Source organism: Scyliorhinus torazame, chromosome 9, assembly GCF_047496885.1.
Source record: "Scyliorhinus torazame isolate Kashiwa2021f chromosome 9, sScyTor2.1, whole genome shotgun sequence".
Classification (NCBI taxonomy): domain Eukaryota; kingdom Metazoa; phylum Chordata; class Chondrichthyes; order Carcharhiniformes; family Scyliorhinidae; genus Scyliorhinus; species Scyliorhinus torazame.
In genome coordinates, this window is record NC_092715.1 from 71181404 (window position 1) to 71200256 (window position 18853).

The 18853-nt window shown below is 49.9% G+C and overlaps 1 protein-coding gene across 2 annotated transcripts in view; it reads left to right on the top strand.

Annotated features, from left to right (window-relative positions):
- The window catches only part of LOC140429995 (low-density lipoprotein receptor class A domain-containing protein 1-like), a 68596-nt gene that overhangs the window by 12711 nt on the left and 37032 nt on the right, over positions 1–18853 (top strand). For both annotated transcript variants that reach the window (XM_072517570.1, XM_072517571.1), the window contains exon 2: positions 17004–17085. In XM_072517570.1, the coding sequence (XP_072373671.1) occupies positions 17004–17085 (82 nt within the window). The remainder of the gene's footprint in view (positions 1–17003; positions 17086–18853) is intronic.

The window sequence follows — 18853 nt, forward strand, 5'->3', positions numbered from 1 at the left end:
GAAGGTAGTTTAACGTGTGTCTTCTTCAATGCCAGGAGCATCCGGAATAAGGTGGGTGAACTTGCGGCATGGGTTGGTACCTGGGACTTTGATGTTGTGGCCATTTCGGAGACATAGAGCAGGGACAGGAATGGTTGTTGCAGGTGCCGGGGTTTAGATATTTCAGTAAGCTCGGGGAAGGTGGTAAAAGAGGGGGAGGGGTGGCATTGTTAGTCAAGGACAGTATTACGGTGGCAGAAAGGACGTTTGATGAGGACTCGTCTACTGACGTAGTATGGGCTGAGGTTAGAAACAGGAAAGGAGAGGTCACCCTGCTAGGGGTTTTCTATAGGCCTCCGAAAAGTTCCAGAGATGTAGAGGAAAGGATTGCAAAGATGATTCTGGATAGGAGCGAAAGCAACAGGGTAGTTGTTATGGGGGACTTTAACTTTCCAAATATTGACTGGAAACGCTATAGTTCGAGTACTTTAGATGGGTCCGTTTTTAAACAAAGTGTGCAGGAGGGTTTCCTGACACAGTATGTCGGTAGGCCAATGAGAGGTGAGGCCATATTGGATTTGGTACTGGGTAATGAACCAGGACAGGTGTTAGATTTGGAGGTAGGTGAGCACTTTGGTGACAGTGACCACAATTCGATTACGTTTACTTTAGTGATGGAAAGGGATAGGTATATACCGCAAGGCAAGAGTTATATCTGGCGGAAAGATAATTATGATGCGATGAGGCAAGACTTAGAATGCATTGGATGGAGAGGAAAACTGCAGGGGATGGACACAATGGAAATGTGGAGCTTGTTCAAGGAACAGCTACTGCATGTCCTTGATAAGTATGTACCTGTCAGGCAGGGAGGAAGTGGTCGAGCAAGGGAATTGTGGTTTACTAAAGCAGTCAAAACACTTGTCAAGAGGAAGAAGGAGGCTTATGTAAAAATGAGACATGAAGGTTCAGTTAGGGTGCTCAAGAGTTACAAGTTAGCTAGGAAGGACCTAAAGAGAGAGCTAAGAAGAGCCAGGAGGGGACATGAGAAGTCTTTGGCAGGTAGGATCATAACCCGAAAGCTTTCTATAGATATGTGAGTAATAAACGAATGACTAGGGTAAGAGTAGGGCCAGTCAAGGACAGTCGTGGGATGTTGTGCTTGGAGTCCGAGGAGATAGGAGAGGTGCTAAATGAATATTTTTTGTCAGTATTCACACAGGAAAAAGACAATGTTGTCGAGGAGAATACTGAGATTCAGGCTACTAGACTAGAAGGGCTTGAGGTTCATAAGGAGGAGGTGTTAGCAATTCTGGAAAGTGTGAAAATAGATAAGTCCCCTGGGCCGGATGGGATTTATCCTAGGATTCTCTGGGAAGCTAGGGAGGAGATTGCAGAGCCTTTGGCTTTGATCTTTATGTCATCATTGTCTACAGAAATAGTGCCAGAAGACTGGAGGATAGCAAATGTTGTCCCCTTGTTCAAGAAGGGGAGTAGAGACAACTCAGGTAACGAGAGACCAGTGAGCCTTACTTCTGTTGTGGGCAAAATCTTGGAAAGGTTTATGAGAGATAGGATGTAGAATCATCTGGAAAGGAATAATTTGATTAGAGATAGTCAACACGGTTTTGTGAAGGGTAGGTCATGCCTCACAAACCTTATTGAGTTCTTCGAGAAGGTGACCAAACAGGTGGATGAGGGTAAAGCAGTTGATGTGATGTATATGGATTTCAGTAAAGCGTTTGATAAGGTTCCCCACGGTAGGCTACTACAGAACATACAGAGGCATGGAATTCAGGATGATTTAGCAGTTTGGATCAGAAATTGGCTAGCTGGAAGAAGACAAAGGGTGGTGTTTGATGGGAAATGTTCAAACTGGAGTCCAGTTACTAGTGGTGTACCACAAGGATCTGTTTTGGGGCCACTGCTGTTTGTCATTTTTATAAATGACCTGGAGGAGGGCGCAGAAGGATGGGTGATTAAATTTGCAGATGACATTAAAGTTGGTGGAGTTGTGGACAGTGCGGAAGGATGTTACAAGTTACAGAGGGACATAGATAAGCTGCAGTGCTGGGCTGAGAGGTGGCAAATGGAGTTTAATGCAGAAAAGTGTGAGGCGACTCATTTTGGAAGGAATAACAGGAAGTCAGAGTACTGGGCTTATGGTAAGATTCTTGGCAGTGTGGATGAGCAGAGAGATCTCAGTGTCCATGTACATAGATCCCTGAAAGTTGCCACCCAGGTTGAGAGGGTTGTTAAGAAGGCGTATTGTGTGTTAGCTTTTATTGGTTGAGGGACTGAGTTTCGGAGCCATGAGGTCATGTTGCAGCTGTACAAAACTCTGGTGCAGCCGCATTTGGAGTATTACATGCAATTCCGGTCGCCGCATTATAGGAAGGATGTGGAAGCATTGGAAAGGGTGCAGAGGAGATTTACCAGAATGTTGCCTGGTATGGAGGGAAGATCTTATGAGGAAAGGCTGAGGGACTTGAGGCTGTTTTCGTTAGAGAGAAGAAGGTTAAGAGGTGACTTAATTGAGGCATCCAAGATGATCAGAGGATTGGATAGGGTGGACAGTGAGAGCCTTTTTCCTCGGATGGTGATGTCTAGCACGAGGGGACATAGCTTTAAATTGAGGGGAGATAGAAAAAGACAGATGTCAGAGGTAGGTTCTTTACTCAGAGAGTATTAAGGGCGTGGAATGCCCTGCCTGCAACAGTAGTGGACTCGCCAACACGAAGGGCATTCAATGGTCATTGGATAGACATATGAACGATAAGGGAATAGTGTAGATGGGCTTTAGAGTGGTTTCACAGGTCGGCGCAACATCGAGGGCCGAAGGGCCTCTACTGCACTCTATTGTTCTATGTTCTATGTTCACAAAACCGTGCTGCCTCTCGCTAATACGTCCATTTGTTTCCAAATGGGAGTAGATCCTGTCTCGAAGAATTCTCTCCAGTAATTTCCCTACCACTGACGTAAGGCTCACCGGCCTGTAGTTCCCTGGATTATCCTTGCTACCCTTCTTAAACAAAGGAACAACATTGGCTATTCTCCAGTCTTCCGGGACATCACCTGAAGACAGTGAGGATCCATAGATTTCTGTCAAGGCCTCAACAATTTCCTTTCTCGCCTCCTTCAGTATTCTGGGGTAGATCCCATCAGGCCCTGGGGGCTTATCTACCTTAATATTTTTCAAGACGTCCAACACCTCGTCTTTTTGGACTCAATGTGACCCAGGATATCTACACACCCTTCTCCAGACTCAACATTCACCAATTCCTTCTCTTTGGTGAATACTGATGCAAAGTATTCATTTAGTACCTCACCCATTTCCTCTGGCTCCACACATAGATTCCCTTGCCTGTCCTTCAGTGGGCCAACCCTTTCCCTGGCTATCCTCTTTCTTTTTATGTACGTGTAAAAAGCCTTGGGATTTTCCTTAACCATATTTGCCAATGACTTTTCGTGACCCCTTTTAGCCCTCCTGACTGCTTGCTTAAGTTGTTTCCTACTTTCCTTATATTCCACACAGGCTTCGTCTGTTCCCAGCCTTCTAGCCCTGACAAATGCCTCCTTTTTCTTTTTGACAAGGCCTACAATATCTCTCGTTATCCAATGTTCCCGAAATTTGCTGTATTTATCCTTCTTCCGCACAGGAATATGCCAGTCCTGAATTCTTTTTAACTGACATTTGAAAGCCTCGCACATGTCAGATGTGCCCGTAACAGCCTCCCCGAACAGGCGCCGGAATGTGGCGACTAGGGGCTTTTCACAATAACTTCATTGAAGCCTACTTGTGACAATAAGCGATTTTTATTTCATTTCATGTTGATTTATCCTCAAACATCCGCCGCCAATCTCGGTTCTTTATTTCCCACCTAATATTGTTATAATTAGCCTTCCCCCAATTTAGCACATTCACCCTAGTACCACTCTTATCCTTGTCCACCAGCACTTTAAAACTTACTGAATTGTAGTCACTGTTCCCGAAATGCTCCCCTACTGAAACTTCTACCACCTGGCCGGGCTCATTCCCCAATACCAGGTCCAGTACAGCCCCTTCCCTAGTTGGGCCATCTACATATTGTTTTAAGAAGCCCTCCTGGATGCTCCTTACAAACTCTGCCCCATCCACACCCCTTTCACTGAGTGAGTCCCAGTCAATATTGGGGAAGTTGAAGTCTCCCATCACAACAACTCTGTTGCTTTTACTCCTTTCCAAAATCTGTCTACCTATCTGCTCCTCTGTCTCCCGCTGGCTGTTGGGAGGCCTGTAGTAAACCCCCAACATTGTAACTGCACCCTTCTTATTCTTGATCTTTACCCACATAGCCCCGCTGCCCTCTGAGGTGTCCTCCCCTAGTACAGCTGTGATATTCTCCCTAACCATTAGCGCAACTCCGCCACCCCTTTTACATCCCCCTCTATCCCGCCTGAAACATCTAAATCCTGGAACGTTTAGCTGCCAATCCTGTCCTTCCCTCAACCAGGTCTCTGGAATGGCAACAGCATCATAGTTTCAAGTACTAATCCAAGCTCTAAATTCATCTGCCTTACCCTTTATACTTCTTGCATTAAAACATAAGCACTTCAGGCCACCAGACCCGCTGTTTTCCGCAACATCTCCCTGTCTTCTCTTCCTCAGAGCCATACTGGCCCTATTCCCTAGTTCTCCCTCAATGTTTTCACCTTCTGACCTATTGCTCCGGTACCCACCCCCCTGCCATAGTAGTTTAAACCCTCCCGCGTGATATTAGCAAACCTCGCGGCCAGGATATTTATGCCTCTCGAGTTTAGATGCAACCCGTCCTTCTTGTACAGGTCACACCTGCCCCGGAAGAGCTCCCAGTGGTCCAGATAACAGAAACCCTCCCTCCTACACCAGCTGTTTAGCCACGTGTTTAGCTGCTCTTTCTTCCTATTTCTAGCCTCACTGGCGTGTGGCACAGGGAATAATCCTGAGATTACAACCCTAGAGGTCCTGTATTTTAACTTTCTGCCTAGCTCCCTGAACTCCTGCTGCAGGACCTCATGCCCCTTCCTGCCTATGTCGTTAGTAACAATATGTACAACAACCTCTGCCTGTTTACCCTCCCCCTTTAGGATGCCCGCTACCCGTTCTGAGACATCCTGGACCCTGGCACCAGGGAGGCAACATACCATCCTGGAGTCTCTTTCACATCCACAGAAGCGCCTATTTGTGCCCCTGACTATCGAGTCCCCTATGACTATTGCTCTTCTGCGCTTTGATCCTCCCTGCTGAACATCAGAGCCAGCCATGGTGCCACTGCTCTGGCTGCTGCTGTTTTCCCCTGATAGGCTATCCCCCCCGACAGTATCCAAAGCGGTATACCTGTTCGAGAGGGGGACAACCACAGGGGATTCCTGCACTGACTGTCTGCTAGGCAGACACAGCTCATCTAAAGTGCACTGAACCTGTCCAGGTATGGCTAAGCTTGTACTCAGTTGGATAGCACAATTCTCAGCATACATTGGCTCCTTGGCAGTTGCTTGGGATATAAAGGCGAAGGTCTAGAATTAGATCATCAACTTCTCCTCATTCTCAATTAGGACATAGCATGTGACAAAGGGTTATGATAAATAGAGGTGTGCTGACAGGCCTGGGTGCAAGCTTTGGACCTTCTGGCTGCAGTTGGAAAATATAAACCTATAGGCGTCTCAGGTCTGAAAGTCAATGAAGAAACTGGGCCAGGAAGGTAGTAACTTTTTTTCAGCCTCCCTTGCCTTGCTGCCCAGCCCCTCTTATCAAAGGAGATCTGAAAGCCAGCACACCTTTTTCTGGAGGCCTTAATCTTCCAATGAAACTGGTGATTTGAAGGGTGAAAGGAAAACCTTTGTCCTGCAACATTTTCCTGCCTCCTCCTATCCAACAACTATTGTAGATGCAAGCCCAGTACCATCTCTCCTTCAGGAGAAGCATTGGAAATCCCATAGCAATGTGTAGGAGGTGGAGATGTCACCAGATTTTACACCTATTAACATCCCAGGCTCAAATCCCAGGAAGAATGGCCCTTGAGTCTAATGAAAAATTGTCTTTTTTATACATTTTATACAGATTTTAATGCACAACTGTCCAAATGTTATTAATAGAGTCCAAAGAGCAGAGAGTTCCAAATGAAAACATATGTTCTGAATAATTCTGTTTCTCTCTCCACAGATGCTACCAGACCTGCTGAGTTTTTCCAGCACTGTGTTTTAGTTCAGTTTTTGGGTTATTTTCATCTCTTCCTCCTCCTCCTTTCTATATTAATCAAAATATAGGAGTGGTGTCCTCTGGGAAAGGCAAAATGGATGTAAATGTTTTTGTCAAATGATATCAGGATATTCCTAAATAATGCTAAATTTGTTGGACCTCAATTTAATTGATAAATGGAAATAATGTATTCAAATCTTAGGGTGAGACTTTGATCAAGTTAATCAAGTAGCACACCACCTGTCAGCCTGTACATTAGTGGGCAGCACAGTAGCATTGTGGATAGCACAATTGCTTCACAGCTCCAGGGTCCCAGATTTGATTCCGGCTTGGGTTACTGTCTGTGCGGAGTCTGCACATCCTCCCCGTGTGTGCGTGGGTTTCCTCCGGGTGCTCCGGTTTCCTCCCGCAGTCCAAAGGTGTGCAGGTTAGGTGGATTGGCCATGATAAATTGCCCTTAGTGTCCAAAATTGCCCTTAGTGTTGGGTGGGGTTACTGGGTTATGGGAATAGAGTGGAGGTGTTGACCTTGGGTAGGGTGCTCTTTCCAAGAGCTGGTGCAGACTCGATGGGCCGAATGGCCTCCTTCTGCACTGTAAATTCTATGATTCTATACCTGACAGATGCCAAGTGCTCCATCTTTTAATGTTAGTAAGGCCCAATGATCGGTTTCAGGCCATCCTCAGGCATGACGGGAGGGCACATTTTGCCCAATGTCAGGCCTATTCAACACTCTGATGTTCACTCTGATGTTCCCCGCTGTTACCAGACTCCTAAACGACCCTCTCATGGACTGATCTGATAAATTCTACATTCCTCTGTGCTTCACCCGATGCTTGTGTGTATATATTTACATTGTGTATTTTATGTTTGCCCGAAGTATTTTCTTTTCATGTACGGAATGCTATTTTTGAGCCGCGCACAGTACAATAGTTTTCATTGTTCCTCGGTATACGTGACAATAAACAAATCCAATCCAAACAAATCCAATCCAATTATATCAGGTTGTCCAGCAGAGGGCAACACAAATTGCTTTTACTCCTAATGCTTTTTAAAATTATCAAATTCAGCAATTTGAACTATTCTGCTGAAAACACCTCGATGCTGCCTGCTGATTTATTGTTCTCATAATGGTAAGTGCTTTTAACAAATGGTACACATGCTGGTGTCACCTCCTGATGCACGATCAATGACCACTAATGCGAGGTTGTAGTCCAACTGAAGGCTTTAATAAGCTAGCTGTTTCTCCCAGCAGCTCAGGTACAGAATGAAGGCTGCTGGGGCGGCACGGGCCCTTATACCCCGCCTATCAGGGCGGAGCTACCATACATCTTAACCAATAGCAAGCATACAGTTTCCACCAATGGTGCTCCAGCCTATCAGGTACCGTAATACCTCTAATACCACATTCACCCCCTGTTAAAAAAGAGTCTGGCGGGGGTGGTGGCCTGATACTACAAACATGGCAACGTGGTAGAATTAGTTATGGAGGTACCGGAATACCTCCGTACAGCGTTTTGTAACTATTTACAATTCTGATAGCTATTTACAATCGATGATGTAAATTTACAGTTTACAGTTTACAATTTAAAATGAAGCAATCAGTCGGTCGGGGGCCCTGTTTGTCCTCTGTGATCGTCGGAGCTTCGGCGGTGACTCCGGTGGAGGCAAGGGCATCTGTGACTCTGGGAGCGTGGCTTCGATCTCCATGGCAGCTTCGACACCCCTAGACGGCGCTGGTGGGGAAAACGGTTGACCTGGGAAGGGAGCGCCTGCGGGGTGCGTCGGTGGGTGGGGGAGGTGGGGGGGGGGCGGGGATAGACGGGGCCGGCGGAATGACCAATCCTCCTGTAAGGTGCCCTGGTGGAGGGGAGGGTGGGACTGGTGGCTGGGGTGTGCGTGGAGCTGGGGTGTGCGTGGAGCTGGGGTGTGCGTGGGGCTCCGGCGGGCGCCAGGACTCTTAGGGAGACCGTATTTTGTCGGCCGTCAACGTAGGCGTACTGGGGGTTAGCATGGAGCAGATGGACCCTCTCGACCAACGGGTCCGATTTGTGCGCCCGCACGTGTTTTCGGAGCAGGATGAGTCCGGGTGCTGCCAGCCAGGTCGGGAGAGGAGGACTTCCTAGGGAAGACAAGGAAGCGTTCGTGAGGTGTCTGGTTGGTGGTGGTATAAAGCAGTGACCGGATGGAGTGGAGGGCATCTGGGAGGACTTCCTGCCAGGGGGAGACTGGGAGGTTCCTGGACCGTAGGGCCAGTAGGACGGTCTTCCAGACCGTTCCGTTCTCCCTCTCTACCTGTTCATTACCCTGGGGGTTGTAACTGGTCGCCCTGCTTGAGGCGATGCCCTTGCTGAGCAGGAATTGACGCAGTTCATCGCTCATAAAGGAGGACCCCCTATCACTATGTATGTAAGTGGGGAACCCAAACAGTGAAAAGATGCAATGGAGGGCCTTGATGACGGTGGTTGCGGTCATGTCGGGGCAGGGGATGGCGAATGGGAACCGGGAGTACTCGTCAATCACGTTCAGGAAGTACGTGTTGCAGTCGGTGGAGGGGAGGGGGCCTTTGAAGTCCATGCTGAGGCGTTCAAAGGGACGGGAAGCCTTTATCAGGTGTGCTTTCTCTGGCCGGTAGAAGTACGATTTGCACTCCGCACAGATTTGGCAGTCCCTGGTGACTGTCCTGACCTCCTCGATGGAGTCGGGCAGATTGCGGGTCTTGACAAAATGTAAAAAGCGAGTGACCCCCGGGTGGCAGAGGCCCTCGTGGAGGGCTCGGAGGTGGTCCACTTGTGCGGTGGCACATGTTCCACTGGACAGGGCATTAGGAGGCTCATTTAGATTCCCGGGACGGGACAAGATCTCGTAGTTGTAGGTGGAGAGTTCGATCCTCCACCGCAAGATCTTGTCGTTTTTTATCTTGCCCCGCAATGCATTATCAAGCATGAAAGCCACCGACCGTTGGTCAGAGAGGAGAGTGAATCTCCTGCCGGCCAGGTAATGCCTCCAATGTCGCACAGCTTCTACTATGACCTGGGCCTCCTTTTCGACTGAGGAGTAGCGGATTTCGGAAGCATGAAGGGTACGTGAGAAGAAGGCCACTGGTCTGCCCGCTTGGTTGAGGGTGGCCGCCAGAGCTACGTCAGACGCATCGCTCTCGACCTGGAAGGGGAGGGACTCGTCGATGGCATGCATCGTGGCCTTTGCAATGTCTGCTTTGATGCGGCTTAAGGCCTGGCGGGCCTCTATCGACAGGGGAAAAGCTGTGGATTGGATCAGGGGACATGCCTTGTCCGCATAGTTGAGGACCCACTGGGCGTAGTAACTGAAAAACCCTAGGCAGCGCTTCAGGGCCTTGGAGCAGTGAGGGAGGGGGAACTCCATAAGGGGGCGCATGCGTTCAGGGTCGGGGTCTATAACTCCATTTCGCACTACGTAGCCGAGGATGGCTAGGCGGTCGGTGCTGAACACGCATTTATCGTTATTGTATGTAAGGTTAAGGAATTTTGCGGTCTGGAGGAATTTTCGGAGGTTGGTGTCGTGGTTCTGCTGGTCGTGGCCTCAGATGGTAACATTATCTAGAGACAGGTTTGTTGCCCGTAAACCGTACCGGTCAACCATTCGGTCCATCTCGCGCTGGAATACCGAGACCCCGTTAGTGACACCGAAGGGAACCCTTAAGAAGTGGTAGAACCGCCCATCTGCCTCGAAGGCAGTGTATTTGCGGTCACTAGTGCGGATGGGGAGCTGGTGGTAGGCGGACTTGAGATCCACAGTGGAGAAGACCTTATAATGCGCGATCCTGTTTACCAGGTCGGATATGCGGGGGAGAGGGTACGCGTCCAGCTGCGTAAACCTGTTGATGGTCTGACTGTAGTCGATGACCATCCTATGCTTCTCCCAGGTCTTTACCACCACTACTACAGCTCTCCAGGGGCTGTTACTGGCTTTAATGACCCCTTCATTCAGTAGCCTTTGGACCTCTGACCTGATAAAGATATGATCCTGGGCACTGTACTGTCTGCTCCTGGTGGCGACGGGTTTTCAATCCGGGGTGAGGTTCGCAAACAGTGAAGGCGGGTCGACCTTTAGGGTCGCGAGGCCACAGACAGTGAGGGGGGGTATTGGGCTGCCGAATTTGAAGGTTAGACTTTGGAGGTTACACTGGAAGCCTAAACCCAGGAGTGTAGCCGCGCAAAGGTGGGGAAGGACATAGAGAAGGAAATTTTTGAACTCCCTTCCCTGGACTGTGAGGTTTGCTACACAAAACCCCTTTATCTCCACTGAGTGTGAACCGGAGGCCAGGGAGATTTTTGGATTAACGGGGTGGATGAGGAGAGAACAGCGCCTTACCATGTCGGGGTGTATGAAGCTCTCCGTGCTCCCAGAGTCGATTAGGCAGGACGTCTCGTGCCCGTTGATAAATACAGTCGTTGTAGCAGTTGAGAGTGTTCGAGGCCGGGACTGATCCAGAGTCACCGAGGCTAATCGCAGCAAAGAACAAAGAACAAAGAACAAAGAAATGTACAGCACAGGAACAGGCCCTTCGGCCCTCCAAGCCCGTGCCGACCATACTGCCCGACTAAACTACAATCTTCTACACTTCCTGGGTCCGTATCCTTCTATTCCCATCCTATTCATATATTTGTCAAGATGCCCCTTAAATGTCCCTATCGTCCCTGCCTCCACTACCTCCTCCGGTAGTGAGTTCCAGGCACCCACTACCCTCTGCGTAAAAAACTTGCCTCGTACATCTACTCTAAACTTTGCCCCTCTCACCTTAAACCTATGCCCCCTAGTAATTGACCCCTCTACCCTGGGGAAAAGCCTCTGACTATCCACTCTGTCAATGCCCCTCATAATTTTGTATACCTCTGTCAGGTCGCCCCTCAACCTCCTTCGTTCCAGTGAGAACAAACCGAGTTTATTCAACCGCTCCTCATAGCTTATGCCCTCCATACCAGGCAACATTCTGGTAAATCTCTTCTGCACCCTCTCTAAAGCCTCCACATCCTTCTGGTAGTGTGGCGACCAGAATTGAACACTATACTCCAAGTGTGGCCTAACTAAGGTTCTATACAGCTGCAACATGACTTGCCAATTCTTATACTCAATGCCCCGGCCAATGAAGGCAAGCATGCCGTATGCCTTCTTGACTACCTTCTCCACCTGTGTAGCCCCTTTCAGTGATCTGTGGACCTGTACTCCTAGATCTCTTTGACTTTCAATACTCTTGAGGGTTCTACCATTCACTGTATATTCCCTACCTGCATTAGCCCTTCCAAAATGCATTACCTCACATTTGTCCAGGTTAAACTCCATCTGCCATCTCTCCGCCCAAGTCTCCAGACAATCTAAATCCTGCTGTATCCTCCGACAGTCCTCATCGCTATCCGCAATTCCACCAACCTTTGTGTCGTCTGCAAACTTACTAATCAGACCAGTTACATTTTCCTCCAAATCATTTATATATACTACAAAGAGCAAAGGTCCCAGCACTGATCCCTGTGGAACACCACTGGTCACAGCCCTCCAATTAGAAAAGCATCCCTCCATTGCTACCCTCTGCCTTCTATGGCCTAGCCAGTTCTGTATCCACCTTGCCAGTTCACCCCTGATGCAGTTGAGTGTTCTCGTCGGGCAGTGCGTGGTCAGCCGAGCTGGGGTCCTGGGGGTTCATCCAAGGTGGCAGCTCCCATTGGTCGCACATGGCTGGGGGTGCACAAAATGGCGGCGGCCATCCCTCTAACGTGGCGTCCACGGGACAAGATGGCGGCGCCCGGGGTCCGCACGTGGCCCTGGAGTAGGAAGATGGCGGCGACCGCTGGCCGCACGGGGACCGTGGAGTGGTTTGTGGTGGTGGTCCGCATTCGCCACTGGAGACCGCGGCAACCGCACGGGCCTGACATAGCCCCACGAAATGGCCCTTTTTGCCGCATCCCTTGCAGGTGGATGCGCGTGCTGGGTAGCGCTGGCGGGGGTGCTTGGCCTGCCCGCAAAAGTAGCAGCGGGGCCCCCCGGGGTTGCCAGGCCGCTTTGCAGCACAGGCTTGTGGGGGGATGGGTGATGTCTCGGGGTTGGCTGCGGAGGGGTTTCACGCTGCCCAGGGGGCTGCCGCGCGGTCGAGGACGTAAGCGCGGGCGTTCCTGGAGGCCACATCCAGGGAGCCTGCAAGGGCCCGTGCCTCCTTGAGACCCAGAGTGTCTTTTTCTAGTAGTCGCTGGCAGATTTGTGAGGATAGCATACCTGCCACGAAAGCGTCCCGGACGAAGAGTTCAGTGTGTTCGCTCGCCGAAACTTGCGGCAGCTACAATTTCTCCCCAACACCAGGAGTGCACGGTAGAATTCTTCCAGCGATTCCCCAGGGGTTTGTCGCCTTGTTGCTGGTAGGTGCCGGGCGTAGACCGGGTTTACCGGGCGAATATAATGTCCTTTTAGCAGCTCTATTACTGCGTCAAAGTCTTCCGCTTCCTCGATGAGGGTGGAAATCTCCGGGCTCACCCTTGAGTGCAGGACTTGCATTTTCTGTTCTCCCGTGGGTGTGTTTTCGGCCGTCCCGAGATACCCTTTAAAGCACGCCAGCCGGTGCTTGAAGATTGCCGCTGAGTTCGCCGCGTGGGGGCTGAGTTGCAGACACTCCGGCTTAATTCGGAGTTCTATCCTTTTAAATCTAGCTTATTAAATTGATGCACAGTCAATGACCACGAAAGCAAGGTTGTAGTCCAACTTTAATAAGCTAGATGTTTCCCCCAGCAGCTCAGGTACAGAATGAAGGCTGCTGGGGTGGCATGGGCTCTTATACCCCGCCTAGCAGGGCGGAGCTACCATACATCTTAACCAATAGCAAGCATACAGTTTCCACCAATGGTGCTCCAGCCTGTCAGATACCGTAATACCTCTACTACCACACCTCCAAAACGATCTTCTGAGACTCCACATTCTTTACTTTCAGCAATTGTATCCCTCGAGATTCTGAGGGCCAACAATGGGTGCAATTCTCCGGAAAAATTTCGAAGAGTGGTAGCGAGTGGGAATTGCCGCAAGCTTCCTGGGACTCGGCCCAGTGAGGCCAGCAACACTGTTCAACATTAATTGGTCCACTTAACGCAGCCTCATGGGCTTCTTGTTGCAAATGAAGGCTCGCCAGCTGATTCGACAGGACCGCGCTCGCCAGCCATCCGCTAACAAGGTAGAACAGCATTTAAGCTGTGCTTGCTCAGCCAACCCCAGCCAGCTCGCAATAAAGGCGCCCAGGAGACCTGCCCCAAGGACTTCAGTGCCGTAAGAAGGTCACCAGGCAGCACGAGCGAATAGACACCAATGCCACAAGGCCCCCCCCTCGCCCCCCCCCCGCCCCCCGCCAAGGGAGCACCCACACCCCAGCTAACCATGCAACCCTCAATCCTCCCTCCATCCCCTCCCACTTCAACCGCCCCCACCACTGTGAACCACGTGTGGCTAATGATGCCTTCTCTGTGTCTTCGCAGGAAAAGCTCTCCCATAATCGGCGGGAGAGGGCCCAGACTGGCGGTGGGTTGCCGGACTTAAGAATCCTCACCACCTTTGAGGAGCATGCCCTGGAGGTGATCAGTGTGGCCGAGGACAGGGTGGTCACCGAAGCGGAGGCTGACAGAAGCCACAGAGGTGAGGAACCACCAGGCTCCACCCGGAGGACCTGTCAAACGTGAATTGTTATTGCCTTACTGACTGACCCTACCCTCCCATTGTTCACTTATCCATTCTCCCGCAGGTCCACCTGCCGATAGCGCTGGCCCATCCCGGCGGAGGGTGGGGATGACCCTGTCCTGACTCCAAGGCGAAAACCTCGGTGGGGAACTCCGAGGATGCAACTGTTATAGTTGCGGCACAGCTGTCATCCCCACCCTCCACCAGCGCAGATACACACACCTCAGTGGGGCATGTTAGTGGACAGGCTTCTGGGGCACAATCTGGTGAGCACCACACTGCTGCTGATGCACATCAGGTGGAGGCAGGAACCCCCTGGCGAAACTGCAGTTGGAGGACTGCTGGATCCCAGGATCCAGGTCTGACGCTGAGCCTGTGGTACAAAGATAATGGAGATGAGAGGGTGCGTCTGGACATTCAAAGGGAGATGTCAGTGTCACTCCAGCAGAGGTATAGCCACATAGAACATAGAACATGCAGTGCAGAAGGAGGCCATTCGGCCCATTGAGTCTGCACCGACCCACTTAAACCCTCACTTACACCCTATCCCCGTAATCCAATAACCCCTCCTAACCTTTTTTGGTCACTAAGGCCAATTATTCATGGCCAATCCACCTAACCTGCACGTCTTTGGACTGTGGGAGAAAACCGGAGCACCCGGAGGAAGCCATCGCAGACACGGGGAGAACGTGAAGACTACGCACAGACAGTGACCCAGCGGGGAATCGAACCTGGGACCCTGGTGCTGTGAAGCCACACTGCTATCCACTTGTGAAAATGAAATGAAATGAAAATCGCTTATTGTCACAAGTAGGCGTCAAATGACCACTAAAGCGAGGTTGTCGTCCAACTTTAATAAGCTAGATGTTTCCCCCAGCAGCTCAGGTAGAGAATGAAGGCTGCTGGGGCGGCACGGGCTCTTATACCCCACCTAGCAGGGCGGAGCTAACATACATCTTAACCAATAGAAGCCCATGAGGCTGCATTAAGTGGACCAATTAATGTTGTGCTACCGTGCTGCCCTTGGAGGAGTCCCAGAGGCTGCGGGCGTAGGAGATGTCGCCGGCAATGTGTGACACCAAGACCAACACTGCTCGAGTGACAACCGCAGTGGAGAGGCTGGTGCACGACGTCGGCAACATGAGTGAAGGTGTCCAAGGCGTCGCTCAGTCGGTATCGGCTATGTCTGAGAGTCTCGGCAGAATGTCCGACTCGCTGGGGAATGTCCCCCAGTACCAGGCCGAACTTGATGAGATTCTGCGGTACATGTCCCGATCTCAGATGGGCATGGCAGCGGCTCTGCGGAGTTTGTCCCAGTTGCAGGTGGGTATGGCTGAAGCACTGCAGAGCATGTCCCAGTCACTGAGGAGCATCGCTGAGGGCGTTGGCACAATGGTGCAGACCATGGGGAAGCACCAGGGCTGGCAGAGCCAGATGTGCAGGAGCAGCTGGGGCTTAAACCAGCTGCCCCTCCATCCCAAGGTGAACACCAGGACCCTAACGGCCTCGGGAGGAAGAGGTGCCGAGTACCAACCTGGACCCATTGTGGAGTGGCGAAGGTGGCCATTAGCTCCCCCGAGTTCCACCCCTCTGATGAGGCAGTGTCTCGAGGTCAGCACATGGGACAGGATGGCACGGCTGGGTATGTGCCGTCGACTAGTGAACCGGGGCCCTTCGGCCTCAGAGCTCCCAGATAACATCCGGCAGGGGCATCGAAAGTCATGGGACGAGGTAGGCAGCTGGCAGCTTCCATCTCATATGTGCAACCTGGGGAAACAGCTAGAGGTAGAGCTAGGAGAACCTAGCACGTTGAGGATCACTGAGGGCCCCAGGGGAGGGGGTGGGTTGGGGTGGGGCCAGCACCATTGAGAGTGAGCTTTGTACAACACATTAAATACCATTTTGCACAACCATTATGATGCCTCTGTCACTTCCTTCTGCAAAGCGGGCTGACCACGGGTCCCTCTGCCCATCTCTCCAGGCACCCGCCTGCCCACGGGAGTCCACTTGGGTTGTGTGAAGTGCTCACTTAAACACGATTGCCAATTCCCTATTAGCAATAGCCTTCAACCGCCCGGTGGGGGTTGTAGGTGTTGCCCCCCCCCCTCCCCTAAAAAGCACTGGGGTGGAAATTCCAGCACCCCCGGGCTCTTTGCCTGTGAGAAAAGATGGCTACTTACCTCTTCGGCTTCCACAGGAGCCCTTCTGCCAGGTTAATGTTTTTCAAAAGTGCTCCAGGCGCCAGCGTGACCACTTGCTGGGGAGGCTACTGAATGACAGGAGGCCGTTGGATATGGGGTGTCTCCCGTTAATAGTATGGAAATGGAGATTAAGTGGTGATGATTGGTTTCTCGCCACGCTATAGCTAGATCCTGATTTTGCCAATGGGAGGGGGCCGGTTGCATCGCAAACTGTTTGGCACCTGGTGCAGATCTCGTTTTTGGCCTCTGCCACTATTCCCTGGCCCCGTTTCACTCGAGCGAGAGTACAACGAGATCAGAGAATCGCACCCAATGTGTTTGTTCTGCCTCAGAGATTCTTTAAAATGATTTTGTTGGATCAGACGAGCAGCCACAATCATCATGACTTTTGATTTGAGCTCTCCAATTTGACCCAAAGGTGCCTCCTTCACCACTGCACTTCCTGAATACCACTCGGCTTAGGCAATCTCCTTTCTGTTTCATGCATATGTACCTAAGTTGGCTTCAGTGTCTATCTGAAATGAAAATTGCTTATTGTCACAAGTAGGCTTCAAATGAAGTTACTGTGAAAAGCCCCTAGTCGCCACATTCCAGCGTCTGTTCGGGGAGGCTGGGACGGGAATTGAACCGTGCTGCTGGCCTGCCTTGGTCTGCTTTCAAAGCCAGCTCTTTAGCCCTGTGCTAAACAGCCCCTCAGTGAGAGGCTTCATTGATCTCATCAAAACTGCGTGGTGTGGTGGTTGGAAAAGTCCTATATAAAGGCAAGGCTTTCTTTTTGCTTACCTAACAAATGCTGCAGCACATTGCTGGCACAAACCTGAGTACAGAGACATTTTGTCCATACCTGATTCATGCAAATTAACATTTTTGAATCAAATCACAAAGCCTATTCTACTCGTTAACTGATGTGTTTTTCTCCTGTAGGATGCGGATATGACTTCAGTCTTGTCTGATGGATATTCTCAGTTCGGATCCGAAATGTCTTTAAATCATGATAAGCACAAAGGTACATTGTAGTCTATTATGTGTTCCAAATAAGGATTGTGAAATTAATTAATTTTAATTTGCCATCAAAGTGATTGTATACATTTTCAGAACCTGGAAATCTGAAAATGCAACGCTCTCCGGAAGATGTTAATTCCTTGCTCAGTTGGACCAAATTGTTATTCGTCAAAAGTGAATATTGGCAGCCTATTCAACTGTGATGAGAATCATAGCCAACCATGATCTGCCCTCATTCAACTTGTGAACATCTTCCAGCAGAGATCATTAGATAAATTGCATCTTTACAGTTCTGGGATCTAAACTGAATAGTGCTTAAGAGTGGGAAATCTGAGTCAGTTTTCCAGGAATGCTGAGACCAATTGTAACTCCCCTGCAGTAAGTGCTAACAGCAAAGTAAACCTCCCCAAACCTCACTTCAATCTGCTTTAACTGCTTACTGAACTATTGAAGCCTTTGAATTTCTGATGCTAGACATATTTATGGCCTTTCTGAGTATGGCAGTTGGTTAACTGTCAAGAGCTGAATTATGAGCTGGTTTGTGCAGTGAACTCCTGCACATTGGGAACTACATTAAGATTGCTTGAACTCATTTTAACAAGAGCTCTACAGTGAGGGATTCTGGATGGCCTCAATTTCAATATGGATCCCAGAGGAATAAGGGCATTTATTTCCACCAGTAACTCCTACAAACTAGTGACTGGGTTGATGGAAGAATCATGTTGGTAATTTTCACACAAGTGAAATACCTAAGGGATTTTTATGGAATTTATTTAATGGATTTATTGCCCCATGTTCCATACAGTATCGTGGCATAGGCTACAGTTTCATAGCATCACAGAACACATCCATTTGTCTAATTGAATCCAGCAATGCAGCAGAAGTGCAGTGCCTCTGACCATGAGTCCCAGCTCGCCTTTGAGTCTGTCAGTAAATGTATTCAGCAAACTTATTTGAACAGTTACAAAACATAAATAATCTGAGGAACATGCTCCCCAACTCACAGTTTTACAGTCTGTACAAGTTTTCCCCCCATTTTGGGTGGCACGGTGGCACAATGCTTAGATTCGATTCCAACCTTGGGTGACTGTGCAGAGTTTGCACATTCTCCCCGTGTGTGCGTGGGTTTCCTACGGGTGCTACGGTTTCCTCCCACAGTCCAAAGATGTACAGCTAAGGTGTATTGGCCATGCTAAATTGCCCCTAGGTCGGAATATGGGGATGGGGAGGAGCATTGGGCATGGGTGGGGTTCTTTCGGGGCGGGGGGGGGGGGGGGGGGGGTTGGTGCAGACTCAATGGGCCAAATGGCCTCCTTCTGCACTGCAGGGATTCTGTGAGTCTATGACTTTTCACTCTGTTTCCCTCTCTTCCCCTCCCTGTCCACAGCTTTGATATTGCTGATGTTAGAATCGATCATTAAGAGATAACAGCTGGGCACTTGGACAAGAAAGGTCATTGGGAAGGGTTAGCAGCTTTTATGGAAGGGAAATCATGTTTAACCAATTTATTGGAGTTCTTTGAATGAGTCACATGTCTGTTGATAAATGGGAGCCTGTAGACGTACTGCACATGGATTTCCAGAAAGCATTTGAGAAAGTGCCACATCAAAGGTTATTGAAAAAATAAAGCTTATGGTGTAAGGGGGTAACATATTGGCCTGGACTAAAGATTGACTGGCTGGCAGAAAACAAGAGGATATACACAAATGGGTCTTTGTCTGATTGGCAGGATGTGGTGAGACCCCACAGGGGTCTGTGCTGGGGACTCCACC